The sequence below is a fragment of the Agelaius tricolor genome, unplaced genomic scaffold (genome assembly GCF_023055355.1).
Source record: "Agelaius tricolor isolate 1412-34295 unplaced genomic scaffold, bAgeTri1.0.p SCAF_21, whole genome shotgun sequence".
In the NCBI taxonomy this organism is placed as follows: domain Eukaryota; kingdom Metazoa; phylum Chordata; class Aves; order Passeriformes; family Icteridae; genus Agelaius; species Agelaius tricolor.
In genome coordinates, this window is record NW_027269281.1 from 13,285,271 (window position 1) to 13,309,594 (window position 24,324).

At 42.4% G+C, this 24,324-nt stretch overlaps 1 protein-coding gene across 1 annotated transcript in view; it reads right to left on the bottom strand.

Moving 5' to 3' along the window:
- LOC139599006 (ras GTPase-activating protein 1-like) overlaps positions 1–24,324 on the bottom strand; it is a 128,256-nt gene that overhangs the window by 91,584 nt on the left and 12,348 nt on the right. Inside the window, exons 2-4 of the mRNA XM_071445935.1 lie at positions 10,124–10,273; positions 6,495–6,630; positions 5,572–5,642 (exon numbers count right to left, since the gene is read on the bottom strand). Coding sequence (XP_071302036.1) covers positions 5,572–5,642; positions 6,495–6,630; positions 10,124–10,273 — 357 coding nt within the window. The remainder of the gene's footprint in view (positions 1–5,571; positions 5,643–6,494; positions 6,631–10,123; positions 10,274–24,324) is intronic.

The window sequence follows — 24,324 nt, forward strand, 5'->3', positions numbered from 1 at the left end:
GATGCTGTGTACCCTGTCTGTTCCTGGTGCGACGCCGTCGGAAATCCACCTCCGTGGGCTTCTCAACAGTGGTGCTGACGTCACAGTTCTCTCCCTTGCTGCCTGGCCCCCGGAGTGGCCCTTGGATCCGGTGGGGACGTCTGTCGCGGGCCTGGGAGGGACGGCGCGATGCTACGTGAGCCAGCGGCCCGTGCTGGTTGCGAACCCGGAGGGACAGACAGCCTGTGTTAGGCCTCATGTTACTTCTACTCCTGCCAACTTCTGGGGGAGGGATGTTCTGTCTGTCTGGGGGGTGCGCATCGGGACGGATTTTTGATGGGGGCCACTGCAGTGAAGGGCACAGAGTGTCCTATGCCTCCTATACGGTGGCTGGTGGACAAACCTGTCTGGGAGAAGCAGTGGCCCCTCCCTCAAGACAAATTGGACGCCCTTCAGAATCTGGTGCAGGAGCAGTTGGACCAGGGTCATCTGGAGCCTTCTACCAGTCCCTGGAACACTCCTGTCTTCTGCATCAAAAAGAAATCTGGGAAATGGAGGTTGTTGCAAGACCTCCGAAAGGTTAATGCCGTGATGGAAAGCATGGGAACATTGCAGGTGGGCATGCCGTCGCCTACCATGCTTCCCGCAGACTGGCCGGTCCTCATTGTGGATCTGAAGGATTGTTTCTTTACGATTCCTTTGCATCCCGATGACAGACTGAAGTTTGCCTTCTCAGTGCCAGCAATTAACGAGGCTGAGCCCGCACAGAGGTATCAATGGAGGACATTGCCTCAGGGCATGCGCAATTCTCCGGCCATATGCCAGTGGTATGTGGCCCGTGCCTTGTCTGGAGTTCGCAAGCAGTTTCCTGATGCACGTCTGTATCATTATATGGACGACATTTTGGTGGCTGCGTCCACCCAGGATGAGCTGCTGAGGATTCAGCCTTGGTTGCTTGATGCTTTGCATGCTCAGGGACTGCAGGTGGCTCCAGAAAAGGTTCAATAACAACCACCTTGGAAGTACTTGGGGGTCAAAATTCTGGAACAGACGATCCGTCACCAGGAGGTGCAATTTGTGCATTCTGTGAAGACACTGAATGATGCTCAGAAATTGGTAGGTGTCATCACTTGGTTACATCCGTACTTGGGACTAACCGACGCACAGCTGTCTCCTCTGTATGATTTGTCACCTCGCACACTGACCCCTGAGGTGGGTAAGGTGTTGGAGGTGGTTCAGCAAGCTGTTTCGGCTTGCAAAGTTTATCGCATTGATCCCTCCGTTGATGTCACTGTGTTCATTACCACTCCAGATTCGCATCCCACGGGCATCATTGGCCAATGGAGTGACAAATGGTCTTATTCCTTGCACATTTTGGAATGGGTTTTCCTGCCCCATCAGCCGCAGAAGACGGCAACTGCATTCTTTGAGCTGATTGCTCGCTTGATAATCAAATGCCGGCAACAGTGTTTGCAATGGATGGGTGCGGATCCTGCAAAGATCATACTCCCAGTGCAACGGGAGGATTTTGACTGGAGCTTTGCAAACAGTGTGTCCCTGCAGAGTGTTCTGGAAAATTTTTCAGGGCAGATCATTTATCATCTGCCCAGTCATAGGCTACTGCATATGGCAAAATTTACTCAAATCTCTTTGCGGCCCAAAAATAGCCAGGAACCCATGCAAGGACCCACCGTCTTCACTGACGGTTCAGGGAAAACAGGAAAGGCCATTGTTACTTGGAGGGATGGATCTGAGTGGCAGGTTCTGGAAGGCCATGAGGATGGGTCAGCCCAATTGGTTGAACTGGGGGCTGCTGTCATGGCATTTGAGAAATTTTCCCAGGAACCTTTCAACTTGGTCATGGATTCCACCTATGTAGCTGATATCACACAGCGGTTGGGTCATTCGGTTTTGAAGGAGGTCAGTAATCCTGCTTTGTGTTTACTGAAGACCTTGTGGTGTGCCATTCAGGCCCAGGTTCATCCATTTTATGTTCTGCATGTGAGGAGTCACACCAATTTGCCAGGCTTTATAGTGGAAGGTAATGCTAGGGCTGACAAGTTGGCTAACCCAGCGTGGGTAGTGTCTCAGCCTGATACACTCGCGCAGGCCAAGGCATCGCATGGGTTTTTCCACCAAAACACACATACCCTGCAGAAGCAGTTTCAGCTGATGCCAACTGAGGCTCGTGACATTGTTGAGTCATGTGATGACTGCCATGCACTTGCTCCGCCTTTGCCAGCAGGGGTAAACCCCAGAGGCCTTAGGGCCTTGGAGCTTTGGCAGACCGATGTCACCCTGGTTGCCGAGTTTGGCCGGCTCAAGTATGTGCATGTCACTGTGGACACGTTCCCCTCTGCGATGTGGGCTTCGGCTCACACTGGGGAGAAGGCCCGTGATGTCCTTGCCCACTGGAGGCAGGCTTTTGCTGTTCTGGGCATACCTTCTGCTGTGAAAACCAACAATGGTCTTGCTTACGCATCGCAGAAGGTGCGGCAGTTCCTGCAGTTGTGGGGTGTCTCACACAAGTTTGGTATCCCTCATTCTCCGACTGGTCAAGCTATTGTAGAACGCGCTCATGGTACTCTGAAGCGGGTTCTTCAAAAACAAAAACGGGGAATGCAAGGTGAAACCCTGCAGTCAGTTGGCAAAAGCTTTGTGCACAATCAGTCATCTCACTGTGCCACAGAACTCAAATAACCCTGTCATTTTGAATCACCATCTCTCGTTGCAGGCTGCAGACGAGGCACATCAGTCTCGGGCGAAGGTTCGGGTGCGGAATTTAGTCACCAAACAGTGGGAAGGTCCCTATGACCTTATAGCTTCGGGGCGCAGGTATGCTTGTGTATCCACAGATACTGGGGTACGCTGGGTACCTTTGAAATGTGTTCGCCCTGACCTGCGACCGCAGAGACAGAATCCAGCTGACGAGCAAGATGGAAACCGTGACCAACCTGAAAGGCATCAAGCGGGTGAATCATTGAGTGATGACTCGGATGCAGATGATGAGAGCGATCACTCCGATGATTCCTCCGCAAGTGGACACTGAACATTGTTCATGTTTTCTTTTTCACATTGTTCATTTTCTTTTCTCTTTTTCTTTTTTAAACGGAAAAGGTTGAGATGTCACCCTGGTTTTTTAAGATTTTCTAAGCCTTTTGATGTTGACATTCTTGTAGTGAACTTTCTCACACACTTTCTGTAAATTACTCATTGTTTTGCATTCCTTTATGGAGGAGGAGAGAGTTGATGGACTGTTGGTTTGACCAGTGTCATTGGAGAGGTGTCACTGTCACCCTCCAATCCGCTGTCACTTTTGTAAAACTATAAATGTTGGAGTCAGAAAATAAACTTCCCTTTTGTTTCCCTTCACCTTGAGAACAGTGGTGTGCTTGTGTTCTTTCGTGTCCTATAGTGACAGTACACATTACTAGTCTCCCTGAAATAGTATATAAGCATTTGTATCCCACAATAAAATCGGATTCTGATCACCAAGTCAGTCTCCCCGTCTCTCTCCATCACCAACAGGATCCTTTGTTAGGAATAAGGTAACTGACAAAAGGATTGTAAAAGGGGAAGGAATCTTTGGAGGCAGCTTTCATCGAGTGTGGACAGATATTTCATCAAGGAAGGACCTACAAATTCCCAAAGCAAGGTGTCTACCACTGGGGGAGGTATCCAGTATCTGAGGGAATTAACTGTGGTGGAGGTATATGACAACCAGCTATCCAATGAGCCGTGTAAAATCCCATGCACATGGCCCACATGGTGAAAGTTTGCATGAAGTGCACCAACACTGTACACCAACAACCTGGCAGCAATGAGCTAGAGAGACACAAAAGCACCAACTCTGGTTGGATTGGCCAGCCAACTTGAGAATTCAAAGTGAATCTCACTTCCTCCCTAGATCTCGGCTTTGGAGAAATTGTTCCAACAATTTTCCCATCAATTAAAGAAGGATAAGTCTTCCTCACCCATAGTGACCAACATCTTGGCTATTAAGAGTCAACTTTTTTGTATTCAGGGAGAGGTTTATCAGTGACACACACCACATGCCACTTTGTGGTTCTATCTGCCATGACCAGGGGGAGGACATAAGGAAGTGGGATGGTGAACCTACATGGAAACTAGAAGCTCAAGTACAAGAAGTGCAAGAAAAAACTGCAGCGAAAAGGCATCCATCCAGGAAAATTATTGCCCTAGTGTCTGTTGGTGCTTAGTTGCTGGCCAGGGTTAAACCGTAACATCGGGTCATATGAAAACCTTTCACTGGAGCACACAGGGGGGCTTCTCAATCAAGTCAAATGATGTATCAGGGATACAGGCAATAGCTACACAGTACTGAAGTTCATCAACTACCAAAATTAGATAGCAATTTTCTACTGAACACCTCTTGAGTGTGATAGATGCACCCACTGAGTGAAGAGTATTAATTACCATTTAATAATTGTTTAATCATTAATAAAACCCTTTTAGTTAACCCCACAAGGGCAACTTCTTATAATAATTCATCTGTGACAGAGTAACAAAAAATGCATTAACTTGAACACAAAGTAAAAAGCAAGAATAAAAAAAGCCTAATGAAAATACTTAGAATGACTTCAGCTACTAACGAACCTAAATCTTAACAATGTACAATAGACAGCAAAGCCATCCTATATCAGTTGTTATTGTTTGAAATGCTTCAAGCTTTCTAAATATTAATTATTACATTAAAATTAAGTCAAGATTCCCTGAAATACATAACATCTTCAAGAGTACATTACAAGAGTATAATATATTAATTTGACCTAAAACAGTGTACTTTGTACCAGTTTGCTATGAACAGACTATTTTACCATGCAGATCTCAGAAACCCAGCCAGACACATAGAACTTTACAATTTGCTGTAATTCCTGTTACCACAGCAGAATAATGAAATACTTTTTCCTCTTAAGTTGGTGGGTGCAATTAGGCATTTACTGGACTTGATGGACCCTATTATGCATAAGAATAGAAAGAAGCCCTACTTTCAATATACAATTAGGGAGTTCCCTCCTGTCTTACTACCTTATTGTATGCTTAGAAGAAGGTCTTCTCAAAGATGAATATCCTCAAAGTGTTTTTTTATAGAGATCAGAATGGACTGGATAAATTTTCACCCTGATGAGGATATAAAGCTGTCATATACTTTTTCTCTATAATCTTAGGTTAATAGTCCTATCAAGAACCTTATTCCAAATTACACCAGCATGTTCTATCAACTTGTGAAACCAAGACAGTCTCATCAGAAATTACAACAAACATCTTTCAAATCTGGCTTTTTGTTTTTCATCTGGAAGAAAACTGGTATCTCAGGAAAGCAGTATTAATTCCAAGCAACTAGTATATGTTCTTCCATTAGATACAAGACTGTTGGTTTTGCATCTTTTCCACATAATATATGTAGTGGAAGAAAAAAAAAAAGGCAGGCATAATACCTTTAACTTCTCAGAGCATTAAGTCTAAGATGCAATTGGAAAGTATTTGCATAGTGAACATATACCGAAATCATTAGGTTTTATAAATACTCCAAGAAATTCACATGTGCTTCCACCTATTATTAAAACATACCTTATTTCATCAGTTTCTGGCACTTTGGTGTAAGGTAGAATTGCTCGAACTCTCCTTCTATCTTCCACAGGCTACAGTTTTAGAGAAGAGTTCAAAGATATTAAGTTTCCCTTTCATTCTAGTGTAGCTTCCTCTCCCCAACATTATGCTATTCTGAGGAAAAAGATTGGTAATAATAATTTGTATCCCTTTGCTAGTTTTAAGTTTTTAAAGGGTCAAATTTGTAAGAGCTGGAAATGCTCAATTCCTAAAGTTATCTACAAAAGCCTTCATTTTGGTTCTAGCCTGTAACATTATCATTCATGTTATCTCCAAAAATCAAATTACCAACAATGTAATTCCCATGAAAGAGCACTTTACAACTTACTTCCTCTTAGTGAAAATTTGCGAAAATTTAACATTCAGAAACGTCTTTATTCGTGGGGGATGGGGGCATTACTCATACTGATAATTACTGATATTGTCTTAAGGATAGTCATTTGAAAGAAACAGCTTTCAGGAGCTTTGGTTATTTCAAGGATGTGTACTTCAAAATCTTTGCTAGAAAACAGTAATATTATTATGATATAATTTATACAGTCTGTGTAAAACCCTACATTATAATGGTGCTCTTTATCAGCCAAAACCCACACATTTTCTTATTTCAGTTTACGTAAAATGTTATTACTACATTTGGAGATAATTGCAATACCGGACATCTAACCTTCTCATTACAGATTTTTATTAAAAAACAATTTTTTATCATTAGTTTCTATCAGTAAAACCTTGTTTATATATTCATTATACTTCACCATATGCTGAGATAGGTCTAGAACTAGGGGAAGCCATCTACAAGGCTTTTTTATAGAAAACTATGAATATCAAATGCAAGATTAATGATATTAATATTTAAGTAAATTACATTTTAAAATTTTACTACTTGCCTCTGGAGGTGCTACTGGAAAGAATAGTTTTTCCCCCTTCAGCAAACAAGACACATGACTGTAATACCCAATAAGGTCTGAGAGTGAAGCAAAGCGACGTCCACCAATGTAATAATCTCCACACATGGCAATAATCCTGTTAATAAAGAAAAGGAAGTTTGACAGAACTTTTGCTACAAACTGTTGGGATGGTTTGGGTTTGGGATTTTTTTAAAAGGAAATGAGGATAACGCGGAGTTGTTAAAGCAGGCTGTCTATGTTCAAAATACAATATTACAAACTCACTCTCTAAAAATGTTAAGAGCTACCTGGAAAAGCAACTTTGAGAAGGGAGAAAATACTGACAGAGGGATTGAACTATTCCTTTAGCTACACAAAAGAAAAAAATGAACAAGACATTTGATCTATGTAAAAACTATCATTTTTTGGTAAAAAATGTGAAATTATCAGTTTTATGAAGCTTGCAGAATGCTAAAAACAGTTTCCAATAAATTATGTAGTAAATGGGAAAAATGTCATACTTTCCACCAGAACTCTGTGTTGCAGTGTCAAAACAATAATTTTTAGGATCATAGAATCAGGTTGGAAAAAAACCTTTAATACCATGGGGGTTTCTAAGATAATGGGACTTAAATATTAACCCAGCACTGCCAAATCCACCACTAAACCATACCCCTAAAGCACAACATCTACATATCTTTTAAATAACTCCAGGGATGGTGACTCCACCACTTCCTTAGGCAGCCTTTTACAATGCTTCCCTTTCAGTGAAGAAATATTTCCTTATATCCAATCTAAACCTCCCCTAGTACCTCTTGAGGCCTCTTCCCCTCATCCTATTACTTGCTACTTGGGAAAAACAGACCAACACCCACCTGGTTACAACCTCTTTTCAGGTAATTCTAGAGAGCAATTGTCTTCCGTGAGCCTCCTTTGCTCCAGGCTAAACAACCCCAGCTCCCTCAGCTGCTCCCCATAAGACTTGTGTTCCAGACCCATCCCCAGCTTCATTGTCCTTCTTTGGACACACTCCAGCACCTCAATATCTTTCTTGCAGTGAGAGACCCTGAACTGGACACAGTATTCGAGGTGCAACCTCACCAGTTTTTAGTAAAAAGGGACAATCACTTCCCTAGTCCTGCTTGCCACGCTATTTCTGATACAGGCCAGGATGTCATTGGCCTTCTTGGCCACCTGAGCACACACTGGCTCACGTTCAGCTGGCTGTTGACCAGCACCTCCAGGTCCTTTTCCACTGGGCAGCTTTCCAGCCCCTCTTCCCCCAGCCTGTAGTGTTGCATGGGATTGTCATAACCCAAGTGCAGGACCCGGCACTTGGCCTTGTTGAACTTCCTACAACTGGCCTCAGCCCATCAATCCAGCCTGTCCAGATCCCTTTGAAGAGCCTTCCAGCCCATCAACACTCCCACCCAACTTGGTATCACCTGTGAACTTACTGAGGGTGCACTCGATCTGCTCCTCCAAGTCATCAATAAAGATATTAAACAGGCTTGCTCCAGTACTGAGCCCTGGGGAACACCACTGGTGACTGGCCATCAACTGGATTTAACTTCATTCACCACCCCTCTGCTCCCAGCCATCCAGCCAGTTTTTTACCCAGCAAACAGTGCACCCGTCCAAGCCATGAGCAGCCAGTTTCTCCAGGAGAATGCTGTGAAAAACTCTGCCAAAGGCTTTACTGGACTTGAAGTCTAGGTAGACCACATGCACAGCCTTTCCCTCATCCACTAAGTAGGTCACCCCTTGTCATACAAGGAGATCAGTTTATCCAAGCAGGACCTGCCTTTTATAAACCCATCCTGGCTGGACCTGATCACCTCTTTTTTCTGCATGTGCCGTGTGATGGCACTCAAGATTATCTACTCCATAATCTTCCTGGCACAAAGGTCAGGCTGACAGGCCTGTAATTCTCCAAATCCTCTTTCTGGCCATCCTTGTAGATAGACATCACATGTGCTAACCTCCATTCAATTACAGAAAATTCTGAAGGGCAAGATGAAAATATAAATATTTTCCTTCCCAAGATTTTATATCACTTAGCAACTCACCAAAAAAATATACTACTACAGCCAAAAAGAATGTAGTTTTGATGGACTCATACACTATCTGTCAATCATATGCTGCGTGAACATATGCCCATATACAACTTGGAGGGAGGGGGATTTAGAGAACTTTCAACTATAATATTGGTATTTTAGTCAAACAGAAATATATAAGGAAAGTCTAATCTGAGAAATACCACTTTTAGGAAACAAATAACAGGGAGATTGTCAAGCAATGAAAATTTCACCCATTTTTGGCAGAAACCAAGCTTTGGTGGAAGTGACACTTCCAGTCTATGGGACCCAGGGGGCACATCCCTATATTTGGCTGAATTAACTTAGAGACTGTCAATCTTGAGACTGAACAAATGTTTGAGTGTGGCATCTGCCCTTCTAATAACAAAAAACATATACACTCTGCAGTCAACAACTGAAATCAAAAGCAGGTCTGCTCTATGAATACCAGTATCAGCAGACAAATTAGTTTCCTTCAGATAGTTCACATATTTAATGGATCCAAGAAGAAAAGATTCTTTAAGATTTGAAAATATTATAAGGATTCCTTTCTTAGAAAGTAGCATTTAATGGTTTACCATTTTCTGAGATGCCAGAAACAATTTTATGGTGGACAGAAACCAACATTCAACACCTGATTTTGGCTACAATAAGCAGAAGTCATTAAAAATGAGACTCTTGAAAACTTAAACTTAAAAAACGAATATTAACATAACTTCATTTTCTACTACTGCTACACAGTAATCAGTTTCCTAACAAGAATCAGTATAGCTGAGAAGCATGAATTGTTAGCTCAGACATGATGCAAACAAGTGCATGCTGTTTGCTTGGCAAGAAAACTTGCTTTCTGTTTATTTCTTGTTATCTAGATAGCTGACAAAGGTTTTTTCTAGTGCTGAAGATGCACTTGTTATTGTATTTTGTGAATATGAACATTACACTGCAGCACACTACATGCTGACTAACATTCAAGTGCTTCCCAGAACATCTGATTTACACTAAATGAGACTAAATTAATGTCTATAACTTGCTAATAGTAAAATAACCACAGTTACAATTTCAGATAAATGGATACTTGTATTTAGAACAACTAATTCTAACAAAGACTGAAAGCTGATTTTAGCAAATCCTCATATTTTAAAACACATTACCTCTTTGTTTCTCGTTATAGCTATCTTATAAACAGATTTGCTATGACTTTGACATTCAAATATGTTTTTAAGCTGCAATATCTGAGGAACAGATTTCAAACAATCTGATTACTACTAAGGAGCCTGCATGTTACTGTAAATTTAGTTATAACAGCTTTAGACAAGCTTTTCTATCCTGATAATGCTGGTTTCCTCACATTTTCATTCTTCAGCCTGTAAAGGAATTTTTGTAGCATGGTTTAAAACAATTAAACCCTAGCAAAGAGCTATACCATACATGGATAAAAAGAAAAGTAAAAAATATTCAATTTATAATACAATTGTTTTCTATACTGTACTACATTCTAAATCCACAAATAAATAAGTTATAGTGTTTTAAAAGAAAACATTTACTTCTTACCTAAAATGATTGACACTTGTTTTACTAAGGAATGAAAGCACAAATGAACCCGGTCTCCGATCACTCTCTCGAATAAGGTAACTTCCAGGTTTTTCCGCTTGCCAAAGACGTTCTTCTGCAATTGTTCTGTCGAGTTTTCCATGATACCACCTAAAAAAACATGTAACAATGGGTGTCCTTAAAAGTTTAGGCCTCTGTTTATTCTCACAGAATAGAGCTATGAAATTAATGAAAGATCTCAGTTGAAACTGATAAAATTCCAAACCTTTATTTCAAATAAAGTTATCAGATGTTTACATGTGCAACCTCTCTCAAATTACTTATTCCCAACTGTCCTAGATTGCAAGGCAATGTGTATTCTATTTGCCATCTGTTAGAGGTGTGGCAGTTATCTTCTGTTAATTGGGCAGTTTTCTTTATCTCTTCCACAAACCAATCCTCCCTCAGGGGACACATCTGCTGTTAATGGGCCATTGAATGTCACTGCATGACTGATGAAATTACATCATCCCATTGTGGGATGCTCCACCCAGAGGGAGGAGCCAAGCCTTCCTAACTGGATATAATCTGATATTTTTGGGACACCAGCACAGCCTTTCCACTGGATTCCCAGAGGAACAGCTGCCTCTTCCACTGGATCTTCAGAAGAAGACTACACCCTTCTACAGGATCACTACTCCAACAGAACCACACCTGCCACTCCAGGAGGATTGCAGCCACCATTCCAATTGGACTGCTACCAACACTCTGACCCACAGGGTGTCAGGTTGTATTCTGACTCTGTTGGAGTTGTTTTGTTTTATTGCATTGTTTATTTTTTCTTCCCTAATAAAGAATTGTTATTCCTGCTCCCATATCTTTGCCTGAGAGCCCCCCTTAATTTCAAATTTATACCAATTCAGAGGGAGGGGGTTTACATTTTCTATTTTAGGGGAAGCTCCTGCCTTTCTTAGCACACACCTGTCTTTTCAAACCAAGACACCAACACACAGAATTTGGAAAGCTTCACAGGTTCAGATAACCCATTTCCCCAAATAACTCACACTGGAGAAAATCACTCTGAACTATCCAAAGGAGACAAAGGCTCTCTATAACCATCTTTTTTTATTCCCCAATTTGTTCATTTTAAGCAAATAAGTAGAACGAGAGGTAACTGATCTGCTGTATTTTAATCTTACTCAGGCTTCTATTCAGGCTACAATACAACCTGTTTCTCAAACAACAAACACAGATCATAGTATTAAAATCTGCACCTAAAAAAATGACAGCATTCACACCAGAGTATATTTCAGCCAAAATGTCTTCCCCAAGCATAACATGCAGCCTATTAAGAGCAAATACAAATGCATGGCAACTCACAGGCTTCTAAATATGACAAAAGAACACTTCAGTTTAAGTCAAAAGCTAAACTCATTAAAACACTCCTTACCCTTTCTTACCCTTTCCTCAATTTTGACCTCTTTCTACCCCAAGCAATCAAATGGGGGGAAGCAGCAGTGAAGGGAACAATCGAAGCAAAGACAAGTGTTGCTCTCAAAACCTTTTAAAAATGAAAACTTTTATACAGGTAATGTTTTATACTATTTAAATTATCAGCTATTTCAGACCATTCACCTAGTGATTCTACCAATTTGCACATCTTGCAGGAGTTGCAAGAAAAGTACTTTAGAAGTGATATGAAAGTAATCTTCCAGCTTAAAATACACAAGAAAAAAAAATGAAAAATTGCAGTTTAGAGTAAAAATACCCAACAAAACAGCTTAGCTAGTAATAAAAATCTTGCAAAAAACATTTTTTCTATAAAATAGAAATTCTCAAAGCCAACTTTCACTTCCATCCAGAATGAAAGTCAAATAAATAAATTATACAGATTACATATAACAGCAGAAGTAGTACCAGTGCCAACACTGTTTTCATTGGCAAAGCTGCAGTCTTGTTAGTATAGCGCTCTCCTTTGCATCTCCCCATCCTGATTAAAACAAGTTAAATCAGTGAAAGAATTGTTTTGTCTGTACGCTGCATTGCACTTGAGGCAAGGTTAGAAAGATCGTGTCTGTGGTGGGTTGACCCCAGCCAGCATCTAATCACACATACAGCTGCTTGCTCACTCTCCCAACAGAACAGGGTAGAGAATAGGAAGAACAAAAGCCAGAGAATTCATGTGTTGAAAAAAAGTTTAATAAGTGAAGGAAAAATAAGAAGGGGCTGGTGGAAACAGAAAAAAAAACCCAAAGCAATGCACAGTTAATCACTCACTCACTACCTCCCACAAGCAGACCAACGTCCAGCAAAACTGAGCAATGGCTACCTTGGAAGACACACACACCCTCTTTTTTTTTTATTGTTCAGATTATACCTGGCATGGTATGTGTCTTGAATTGTCAAGCAAACTGTATTCTATTTGCCATCTGTATGGCAGTTGTTTTCTGTTAAGTGGGCAGTTTTCTTTATCTCTTCCACAACCATTCCTCCTTCCAAAAAAACATCTGCTAATAATAAGCTATTACATGTCACTGCATAACTAATAAGAACTATAGAATCCCATTGTGAAATGCTCCACCCAGAGGAGAGAGCCAAGCATTCCTATGGAAAATATAATCTGAAGATTCTAAAACACTAGCACGGCTTCTCTACTGGATTTTTTTAGAAAAACAGCTGCTTTTTCTTTCACTAGATCTTGAAAAAAAGACTACACCCTTTCTACAAGATTCTTATTCTAACAGAACTACACTTGACACTCCAGGAGGTCTGCAGCCACATTTTTAGACTGCTACCAACACTGACTAAAAGGGTGTCAGGTTGTGTTCTAACTCTGTCAATGTTGTTTTAGTTTACTACATTGTTTATTTTATTTTTTTATTTTCTTCCCTATTAAAAAACTATTATTTCCTGCTCTAATATTTTTTGCCTAAAAGCCCCTTAATTTAAAATTTATAGCAATTCAGAAGAAAGGGGTTTACATTTTTCATTTTAAGAGAGGCTTCTGCTTTCTTTAGCAAGCACTTGTCTTTCCAAACAAAAAAAAAAAATTTGGCGCTCAACGTAGGGCTCGAGGGCATAAAAACAAAAAGAGAATAACACTTCTTGAGTAATCTAATTTTTGTGTGCTGCTATAGAAACCTCATTAAGCGACACCATGTAGTCCAGCTCACCCTAGTTTAAGTAACATGTAGTCGTAGCTATATTTCTCCCATTTGTAGGCCCTTATCTAAACATGAGTCCTATAACCAAAACTACTGTGGCTGTTATCCAGTTTGTTTTATAAGTAAATAAGGTGAAAAATTCATCGATTTTTAACTTCCTCTGGAAAGCAAGCACATAAATTCACAGCTATCACACACTAACTGTATGTTTTTTGGGGTTACTTTAATAATAGCACCTGCTGTAAAAAAATTACACTGGGAGAAATCTTCTCCCAACCCTTTAACCGTCTCTTTGGGTCCACCCCACCAGTTTTTGACGGGTTCAGATCCACTCTAAATATTAATGGTATCATACAGTGGCTGGTGTTGCTGATAGGCCTGTTCTATTTAGTATTTAGAGAGAAGGGAAGATTAACCTGGATTATCACCCTGACACCTACCCCAGAACCTGACACAGCACCAGAGCCTAGGGATGCTGCTGCCCCAGAGCCTGACCCTGCCCCACAGCCCACCTCAGATATGAACTACCCAGATTGGGTAGGGAGTCTGGTGAAAGAGATGCGTGAGATGAGCCAACTGCTAAAAAAATACACTTCCCCAGCTGGTGAGAAGCCCTCCCCCTGCCTCGAAAAGAGAGAGTCTAATAGTGCAGCAGTAGAACCCACAGATGTTACAACTGTCCAAGTTCCAGCTGAACTGCAAAGGCAGTCACAGCCAGCAGCAGTTGCCCCTGTAGAAACAAAGAAATCTAAGATGAAACCAAAGCACCCAGATAGAGGAGGGCCCTTACAACCCACAGGGGAGCCAGAGGTTACAATCATCACCAAGTCCCTGACGTACAAAAGTCTCCGTAATCTGCAAAAGACATTGTACAACAGGGACGTGAGACTTATACAACCTGGCTACTTTGGGTCTGGGATTGTATGAGTACAGGCATCCAGCTGGATAGTAGTGAAGCAAAGAATCTGAAACCCTTAACCCAGGACTCAAGTATAAATCAGATTTTTGTAAGAGAGCCAGAGTCCCTTTCCCTCTGGAAGCGGCTTTTAATAAGTGTCAGAGAGAGGTTTGTCCACAGGGAGAGAATGCAAGAGCACCACCATAGAATGCGCTAGAAGACTCTTGAAGAAGAGATCCAACAGTTGAAAGAAGTGGCAGTATTGAAAGTACTCTATAGGAAAAATAGCATGATAATGACCCTGACAAAGTCAGGTGCACAAGGCAAATGTTGTAAAATCTAGCAAATCTAAAGCCATCTCAATACACCACCTTCATTGCAACAATTAATGCTGATACCAACTGAAAGACAGTGAGTTCTGTTACCAACAAGCTTAGAAATTATGAGAGTATGATCAATGGCCCAACGCAGGCTCATGTCTCTGCCGTGGTCCAAGAACTCAAAGAAGAGATGAGAGAGATGAGAGAAAAAGTGAAAAAGAACAATTCCCACATCACACCAGTGCAAGTCACAGGCCCCAAAGTAAGAGCCCAACATCCCCTAGCTAAAGAGAGAAAGTACACCCCACGGGCTGACCTATGGTTCTTTCTACGTAACCATAGAAAAAACATAGGAAGGTGGGATGAGAAACCCACTTCTGTCCTAGCAGTGTGAATGCATCAACTTAAAAAAAAAACACTAACCGAGAAAACTCCAATTAAGTGAAAGTGGCCTCAAACTCCCATAACTGAGCTGCTGAATATAATCTGTCAGATCCCCTTGAAAGTACCTCTACCATGTATGCCCAAGAAAGAAATAATAACCAAGGTTAGAGAAGCCCTGCCTCTAGCCAGGGAGAGGCATGGGAAAACCGGATCTTCTGGACAGCGTGGATCTGATGGCCTGGCACATCAGAACCACAAAAATACAATGTCTTAGTTGATAGTGGTCCGCAGTGTACCCTGATACCATCGGGACATGTGGGGGCGGAACCTGTTTCCATTGCCGGAGTAACAGGGGGATCACAGCAATTGACCCTGTTAGAAGCCGAGGTTAGCCTGACTGAGAAAGAGTAGAAAAAACATCCTATTGTGACCGGCCCAGAGGCCCCGTGTATTCTAGGCATAGACTTCCTCCAGAATGGCTACTACAAAGACCCGAAAAGACTCAGATGGGCTTTTAACATAGCTGCTGTAGAAGCAAAAGGCATTAAGCAGTTAAACACTTTGCCTGGACTATCAGAAAACCCATCTTCAGTAGGTCTCCTGAAGGTGGAAGAGCAATGAGTGCCAATTGCCACCTCAACAGTGCACCACCGACAGTACCAAATGAATCAAGATACCGTGATCCCCATCCACAAAATGATCTGTGAGCTGGAGAGCCAAGGGGTGGTCAGCAAAACCCACTCACCCTTCAACAGTCCCATCTGGCCTGTGCGAAAGTCTGACAGAGAATAGAGATTAAGTGTAAACTATCATGCCTTAAATAAAGTGACTCCACCGCTGAGCGCTGCTGTGCCAGACATGCTGGAACTCCAGTATGAGCTGGAGTCCAAGGCAGCAAAGTGGTATGCTACTGTTGACATTGCTAATGCGTTTTTCTCCATTCCTCTGGCAGCAAAATACAAACCTCAGTTTGCTTTCACCTGGAGGGGCGTGCAGTACACCTGGAACTGACTGCCCCAGGGGTGGAAGCACAGCCCCACCATCTGCCATGAACTGATCCAAGCTGCACTAAAAAAGAGTAAAACTCCAGAACACCTGCAGTACATCGATAACATCATTGTGTAAGAAAACACAGCAATAAAAGTATTAAAAAAAAAAAAAAGATCATCCAGATTCTGGTGGAAGCTGGCTTCACCATCAAGAAGAGCAAAGTCAAGAGACCTACCCAAAAAATCCAGTTCCTGAGAGTAATGTAGCAAGACAGAGAGTGTCAAATTCCAACTAAAATCATCAACAAGATCACCACGATGTCTCCACCAACTAGCAAAAAAGAAATACAAGCTTTCCTAAGCACCATAAGTTTTTAGAGAATGCACATTCCCAAGTACAGTCAAATCATAAACCCTCTTTACCTAGTCACCCGCAAGAAGAACGAGTTCCACTAGGGCCCTGAGCAGCAACAAGCTTTTGCCCAAATTAAGCAAAAAATCACTCATACAGTAGCCCTTAGCCCAGTCAGGATGGGACCAGAAATGAAAATGTACTCTACTCTGCAGCCAGGAACAATGGCGTGTCCTGGAGCCTTTGGCAGAAGGTGCCTAAGGAGACTCGAAGCCGACCACTAGAATTTTAGAGTCAAAGCTACAGAGAGTCTGAAGCCAACTACACTCCCACAAAAAAAAAAATCTTGGCTGCCTATGAAAGAGTTCAAGCCACCTCAGAAGTAATTAGCACAGAAGCACAACTCCTCCTGGCACCCGGATTACCAGTGCTAGAGTAGATGTTTAAAGCAAAGGTTCCCTCTACCCACCACGCCACTAATGCTACATAGAGCAAGCAGATTGCTCTCATCACACAGCGCACCCGTATTAGAAACCTAAATCGCCCTGAAATTTTAGAGATAAGTACAAACTAACCAAAAAGTAAAAATTTTAGTCTCACCGATAAAGAAAAGCAAGAGCAAGTAACACGTGTCAAAGAAGCTCCACCATACAACCAACTGCCAGCGAAAGAAACACGCTACGCTCTTTTCACTGACGGTTCTTGTCGCACTGTAGGGATGAAGCAAAAATAGAAAGCAGCCATATAGAGCCCCACACGACAAGTTGCACAAGCTACCGAAAGAGACAGTAGATCAAGTCAACTTGCTGAACTCAAAACTGTTCAGCTAGCCCTAGACATTGCTGAGAGAGAGAAGTAGCCAAAGCTCTATCTTTATACTAATACGTAAATAGTAGCCAATGCTCTGTGGGGCTGGATGGAAAAGTAGAAAAAAGCCAACTGGCAGCATAGAAAAAAGCCAGTCTGGGCTGTTAATAAATAAAAAGACATTGCCACTCGGGTAGAAAAACTACCTGTAAAAGTCCTTCATGTAAATGTCCATGTCCCCAAAAGTCGGGCTTATGAGGAACACCAAAAGAACGAGCAAGTAAAGCAAGCAGCAAAAACAAAAGTGTCAAAATTAAACTTAAATTAGTAACATAGGGGGGAATTGTTACTAGCTCAATGAGCCTATGATGCCTCAAGTCATCAGGGCAGAAATGCCACCTACAAGTGAACACAAAACCAAAGAGTAGATTTAACCATAGACTGTTATAAATAAAAAATCTGCCAATTTTTTTGGGGAAAAAAAGAGTTGCAAAACCAGTTAAACCAGTTGCTGCTAAAGTAAAGCTCTACCTGTTATTGTAATCACCGGCCATTCTCGTAAATGGCTCCTTTTGTATTGGTATGGCCCTGCCTGAGGCTAAGTTGTCCTTCTCCCCAGACGGTGGGTGGAGGGGACATGGGGGGGCATCAGAGAGGATGCAAAACAGCCTCGAGACCAGCATGCCATGGGAAGGAACTCCACCAAACTTACCGAAAAGACCCCAAAAACAACGAGCCAACACAGAATTAAGAGTTCAGAGTGATATCTGGACATGAGGAACAAAGTACCAAGCCTGCAGAGATGCTGAAAACCTTTGTTGCCCCTCGCCCTAAGCAAGAAGACTTCAGCTGAGGCCAAGACCCTGGATGGCAAAACTACCACTTGTGAATTGTGGGATATAGCCCTACTGCTCTCATGAGGACGGGACCCCCAGCTCTGCTCCTAGAGGACAAAGCTGCACATTCCTCCTCCTCCAATCACCCTGGGAGTGGCAGTGGCAGACCGTGGACACGTCGAGTTTCCCAACCTTGAGCTGATCACTTTTAATGAAGGCCTTGAAAGGAGAAAAACTCTCCTCCCCTCTTTATTTCAAGACTATTTCTCAAGTTATCCATGACTGTAAGATGTGTGCTGCCGTCAAGCAAGCCAAGCAAGTGAAACCCCTATAGTATAGTGCGTGGTGGTCCAAGTACAAGTATAAAAAAACCTAGCAAATTAACTACATCCCACTACCCCAAAATCACCAAGGCAAGCGGTATGTGCTAACCATAGTAAAAGCCACTACTAGATGGTTGGAGACCTACCATGTGCCTCACGCTACGGCCCAAAACACCATCCTAAGCCTTAAAAAGCAAATCCTGTAAAGACATAGTACCCCTGAGAGAATTGAGTCAGACAACGAGACCCATTTCAAAAATAACCTTATCAACACCTGAGCCAAGAAACATGGTATTGAATAAATACATCATATCCCTTATCATGCACCAACTGCTGGAAAAGTTGACCAGCGCAACAAACTACTTAAAACTACCCTGAAGAAACTTGGGGGAAGAATTTTTTAAAATTAAAAAATAAACTTAGCAAAAGCCACCTAAATGGTCAACACCAGAAAGTCCATCAATCAAGTTAGTCCTACCCAGTCTGAACCCTTGCACACAGTAAATAGAAATAAAATCCCTATTATTCACATTAAAAGCATTTTTAAAAAGACTGTTTAGATTAATCCCACCTCAGGCAAAGGCAAACCCATCCGTAGGATTGTTTTTGCTCAAAGACCTGGTTACACTTGGTAAGTAATGCAAAAAGATAGAAAAAGCTGTTGTGTACCACAAAAAAACCTAGTCTTAAGTGAAAACTGTGTGTAAAGTTTTATTGTGATGCAAATAGAAATAGAATAAAGGGTAGATAATGTCCTCAATTATCAAGCAAATTGTATTCTATTTGCCATCTGTATGGCAGTTGTTTTCTGTTAAGTGGGCAGTTTTCCTTATCTCTTCCATAACCACTCCTCCTTCCAAAAAAACATCTGCTAATAATAAGCTATTACATGTCACTGCATAACTAATAAGAACTATAGAATCCCATTGTGAAATGCTCCACCCAGAGGAGAGAGCCAAGCATTCCTATGGAAAATATAATCTGAAGATTCTAAAACACCAGCACTGCTTCTCTACTGGATTTTCCCAGAAAAACAGCTGCCTCTTCTTCCACTAGATCTTGAAAAAAAGACTACACCCTTTTCTACAAGATCCTTACTCAAACAGAACCACACCTGACACTCCAGGAGGACTGCAGCCACATTTCCAATTAGACTGCTACCAACACCCTGACCAACAGGGTGACATGTTGCGTTCTAACTCTGTCAATGTTGTTTTAGTTTACTACATTGGTTATTTTATTTTTTTATTTTCTTCCCTATTAAAAAACAATTATTTCCTGCTCCCATATCTTTGCCTAAAAGCCCCTTAATTAAAAATTTATAGCAATTCAGAAGAAAGGGTTTTACATTTTCCGTTTCAAGAGAGGCTCCTGCCTTCCTTAGCAAGCACTTGCCTTTCCAAACCAAACCAGCATGGAATCCCTTTAGCCAATTTCAGTCAGTTGTCCTGGCTCTCTCTCCTCCTCAATTTCTTGCCCACCTCTAACCTACTTGCTGGAGGACAGAAGAAACAGTGAGAAATTGAGAAAATTTAAACACTGTGAACACACTGTTCAGCAACAGTCAAGATAGTGCTATAGATGGATAATGAGATGATTAGCTCTCACAATTAAGGGATAACTATTGTGTGAGTATTAAGAAAAGCTTTAGTGATGTATAGTTATGTTATTGTAGTTTAGATGTCCTCTGTTCTCCCCATAGTTCCCTTTTCCACCCTCCTCTGTATTGTTGCCATCAGACAGGCTGAGTTGTCTAAGACAGGTAGAAAGAAGGTGTGCACATGTGCCCCTTCCATGGGGCAGTTGGGAATGGAAAAGCTTGTTGCTAAGGGGGCATGGCATGGCAACACCCGACCCTCCAATCAAGTTACAAGGAAGCACTCTCCACCAATAAACGGCAAAGAAGAGCTGACTGACAGACTTTGGGAGGGGCTAGGGTTGGCTGATTCAACCCCTAGGGGTATAAAAGACTGAGCATCCATCTTGAAGATGAACTGGTAACATGGTAGGCAGCCATGAAGGCAGTTCCCAGTGCTGCAACTTTTTCCTTATTTAGTCCTTTTGTTGTATTTTTGTTAAGGTTTAATAAGCCTTTTAAAAATTTTAAAGTGAACAGTTGTCTCTCATGATAGCAGTGTGTTATCAACACTGTTTTAGCCACAAATCCAAAATAAAATGCCACAGGGGCTACTATGAAGAAAGTTAATTCAAGCCCAATCAGAACCAGGACACCCTTAGATGGCTCTATACCATTTAGAATTTTATAGTTCAAGATCAATAACTTAAATTTGATGCTGTTCCAACTGTCAATTGCTTAATGCATTCAGTTAGAAGCAATGCTTAACATCTTTCAATTTCACACCAAATATGGTTTTTCCCCAAAGAGATGCAAAATGGTGTCTTACCTCGCTATTCATAAAAAGAAGCTGTCCCTCTGGCCATGACTATTACCAAATGTATTCATTTCAAAGAGTAACTCGCTATTACTAAGATTTTAAACTTTCATCATTGCCAAGGACAAGATCCCTATAATTTCCAGTCACCTCTTATTTTCTTGCCTAGTCCTAACTAGGAAGACTTCTGTATTTTCAACATTAAGTTCTGTGAAAAATGCGTATTTTATGATTGGCTTTTTGCAAATATTAAAATGAATATTATATGTGTTATGTTAGAAAGTTATGCTGTATTAATTTTCTTAAGTAGTGTGTTAAATATAGTTTTTAGGTTATAACATAATGTTAAAATAGAAACTATGCTATGTAAGATACTTTCTTTAAAGAGAGGAATGAGGTACTCACACCGAGATAGCAGCCACAGGACACCTAAATCTTTCAGAGAAAAAGAATTTATTGCTCCCTTATCAGAAGAAACTTCTTCCTGCCTCACTCATTTCTGAAGACGCCGTCAGGATTAAGAGGAAGAAGTTGACACTGACCAGACAGAATCCTTTGTTTGAATGGAATTTATGCATCATGTATGAGATGTATGAATATGCAACAGGCTATTGCTTTTAAGGGTTAATCCTCTGTAAACGTGTGTCCTTCCCCCCCCCCCCCGGCTAATTTTGCCCAGAAAGAGGTACCCGGACTGTTCATAACTCTTCGTTCTTATTGTCTCGTATTATCCTAATCCTAATTGTCCAAATTTTTATTACTCTAATTATATTACTATTTTTATAACCAATTTATTATTATTAAACTTTTAAAATTTTAAAAACAATTGATTGGCATTTTTCACAAGTTCTAAAGTTTTAAGTGATATTGGACGTTAGGATTTGTTCCTTTTTTTTTCTTTCTGTCTCAGGGAATTTTTCTCGAATTTGTTGCCTGAGACCAGAACGATGAATACTTAAGAGAGACAAAGGAGGTGGCCAAGATGGGGGGAGGGGTGCAGCTGGCTGCAGTCTCTTAGCTAGGGAGGTTTCTCTTGGGAAGTGCAAAGATACCGCGAGATTTTGGCTGGGGGGTGAGGGGCTGGACTCGTCCCTAGCTCTCTCTCTCGGGACCGGAGGGGAACTGTCGGGTTGGTGCTACTGTGGGGCAGAATTCGCTGCCACCGTGGAGTTCAGCCCTTTACTGCTTCTCCTACCGTGGGCGAGCCTTTGCTCGTAAGAGCAACCGTTGAACTGGGACCCTTTCAATACCCAACCTCACTGGGAAGGACCCTCACCATCTACTCGGGTGGCTCAGGAAAAAACCCGGGACCCTGAACCCCTCCGGAGGGAGTGTCTCCTGGCTGCTTACGGCAGCTGCCTGCAGAAGCCCATCTGCCGCCACCCACCCCCAATGTTTTCTGCCACTGCTTCAGGGCTTTTTACTACACTTTAACCTGACACCCCGTGCCCGCCCGGACAGTCCGCGGCTTCCGGCACGGCCCCGGAGTCTTTGCTACACTTTGTTTGCAACCCTAGGTGTGCTTGCCTCTGCTGTTCCAGCCTGCTGCTCCGAGGTTTTCCTGCTGCAGTCTATTCAGCTTCCCGAGTGGCACTGACACCGACTGACCCCCGTGAGTTTGCCCCTTCATTCTCTCGCGGGCTGAGTTGCCATTACCCACGTGGAGAGGCAGATGAACTCGCGCCACAGCGCCTCCTGCATCTATGGGGGAATCATTACAGCGGCCCTGCCGACTGTGATCATTACACCAAAGTGGAATGTGCTTGACGGCAGAGAGAAGGCTGTTATTGGTTTTCTTTGTTGTTGCTACCACTGTTCTTGTTTGTTTGTCTTGTTTTATATAGATATATATATAAAGTATTGTTATTCCTTTTCCCACATCTTTGCCTGAAAGCCCCGTAATTTCAAAGTTATAATAATTTAGAGGGAAGGGGGTCACATTTCCCATTCCAAGGGAGGTTCCCACCTTCCTTGGCAGACACCTGTCCCTTAAACTAAGACAAGTGGCAACAATTCATAGAATCATAGACTATGCTGAGTTGGAAGGGATGCATAAGGATCACTGAGTCCAACTCCTAGCCTGGCACAGGACAGCCCCAAGAGTCACACCATATGCCCAAGAATATTGTCCAAAGGCTTCTTGAATTCTGTCAGGCTTGGTGCTGTGATCACTTCCCTGGGGAGCCTGCTCCAGTGCCCAATCACCCTCTGGGTGAAAAACCTTTTCCTAATATCCAACCTAACCTCCACTAACACAGCTCCAGCCATTCCCTCGGATCCTGTCACTGGTCATGAGAGTGAAGAGATCAGCACCTGCCCCTTCACTTCCCTCATGAGGATGTTGAGGACTGCAATGAGGTCTTGTCTCAGTCTCCTCTCCTCCAGGCTGAACAAACCAAGTGACCTCAGCTGCTGCTCATATGGCTTCCCCTCTAGGCCTTTCACTATGTTTGTAGCCCTCCTTTGGATGTTCTCCAATAGCTTTATATCCTTCTCCAATAGCTTTATATCTTTCTTATATTGTGGCATCCAAAACTGCACAAAGGACTCAAGGTGAGGCCGCACCAGTGCAGAGCAGAGCAGGACAATCACCTCTCTCACTACATGGTGATGCCGTCCCTGATGCACCCAGGACATGGTTGGCCCTCCTGGCAGCCAGGGCACTGATGACTCATGTTCAACTTGCCATCGACCAGGACCCTTAGGTCCTTTTCTGTGGTGCTGCTCTCTGGCCTCTTGTTTCCCTAGTCTATACACACAACCAGGGTTGCCCTGTCCCAGGTGCAGAATCTGGCACTTGTCCTTGTTAAATTTCATACAGTTGGTGATTGCCCAGCCCTTTAACTTATCAAGGTCTCTCTGCAAGGCTTCTCTGCCCTCAAGAGAGTCAACAGCACCTCTCAATTTAGTGTCATCAGCAAACTTACTTAGTATTTCTTTGAGTCCTGCATTCAGGTCATTAATAAAGATGTTGAAAAGAACTGGGCTGAGGATGGAGCCCTGAGTAACCTCACTAGTGACCAGATGCCAGTCTGATGTAACCCCATTCACTATAACCCTTTGTGCCCAATCTGTGAGCCTGTTGCTCACCCATAATGTAACATGGTGATCCAGCTGTGTGCTGGACATATCAAAAGCTTTGCTGAAGTCCAAAATGATGACATCAACTGGCTTCCCTTGATCAACTAGGTTGGTTACGCTGGCATAGAAGCAAATCAAGTTTGACAAGCAGGACTTTCCACACGAAGCTGTGCTGGCTATGACTGATGACTGCATTGTCTTCCATGTGTTTTTCAATACCTTCCAGAATATTTTTTTAATGATTTTACGAGGCACTGAAGTGAGACTAGGGAAACAAGAGGCCAGAGAGCAGCACCACAGAAAAGGACCTAAGGGTCCTGGTCGATGGCAAGTTGAACATGAGTCATCAGTGCCCTGGCTGCCAGGAGGGCCAACCATGTCCTGGGTGCATCAGGGACGGCATCACCATGTAGTGAGAGAGGTGATTGTCCTGCTCTGCTCTGCACTGGTGCGGCCTCACCTTGAGTCCTTTGTGCAGTTTTGGATGCCACAATATAAGAAAGATATAAAGCTATTGGAGAAGGATATAAAGCTATTGGAGAACATCCAAAGGAGGGCTACAAACATAGTGAAAGGCCTAGAGGGGAAGCCATATGAGCAGCAGCTGAGGTCACTTGATTTGTTCAGCCTGGAGGAGAGGAGACTGAGACAAGACCTCATTGCAGTCCTCAACAT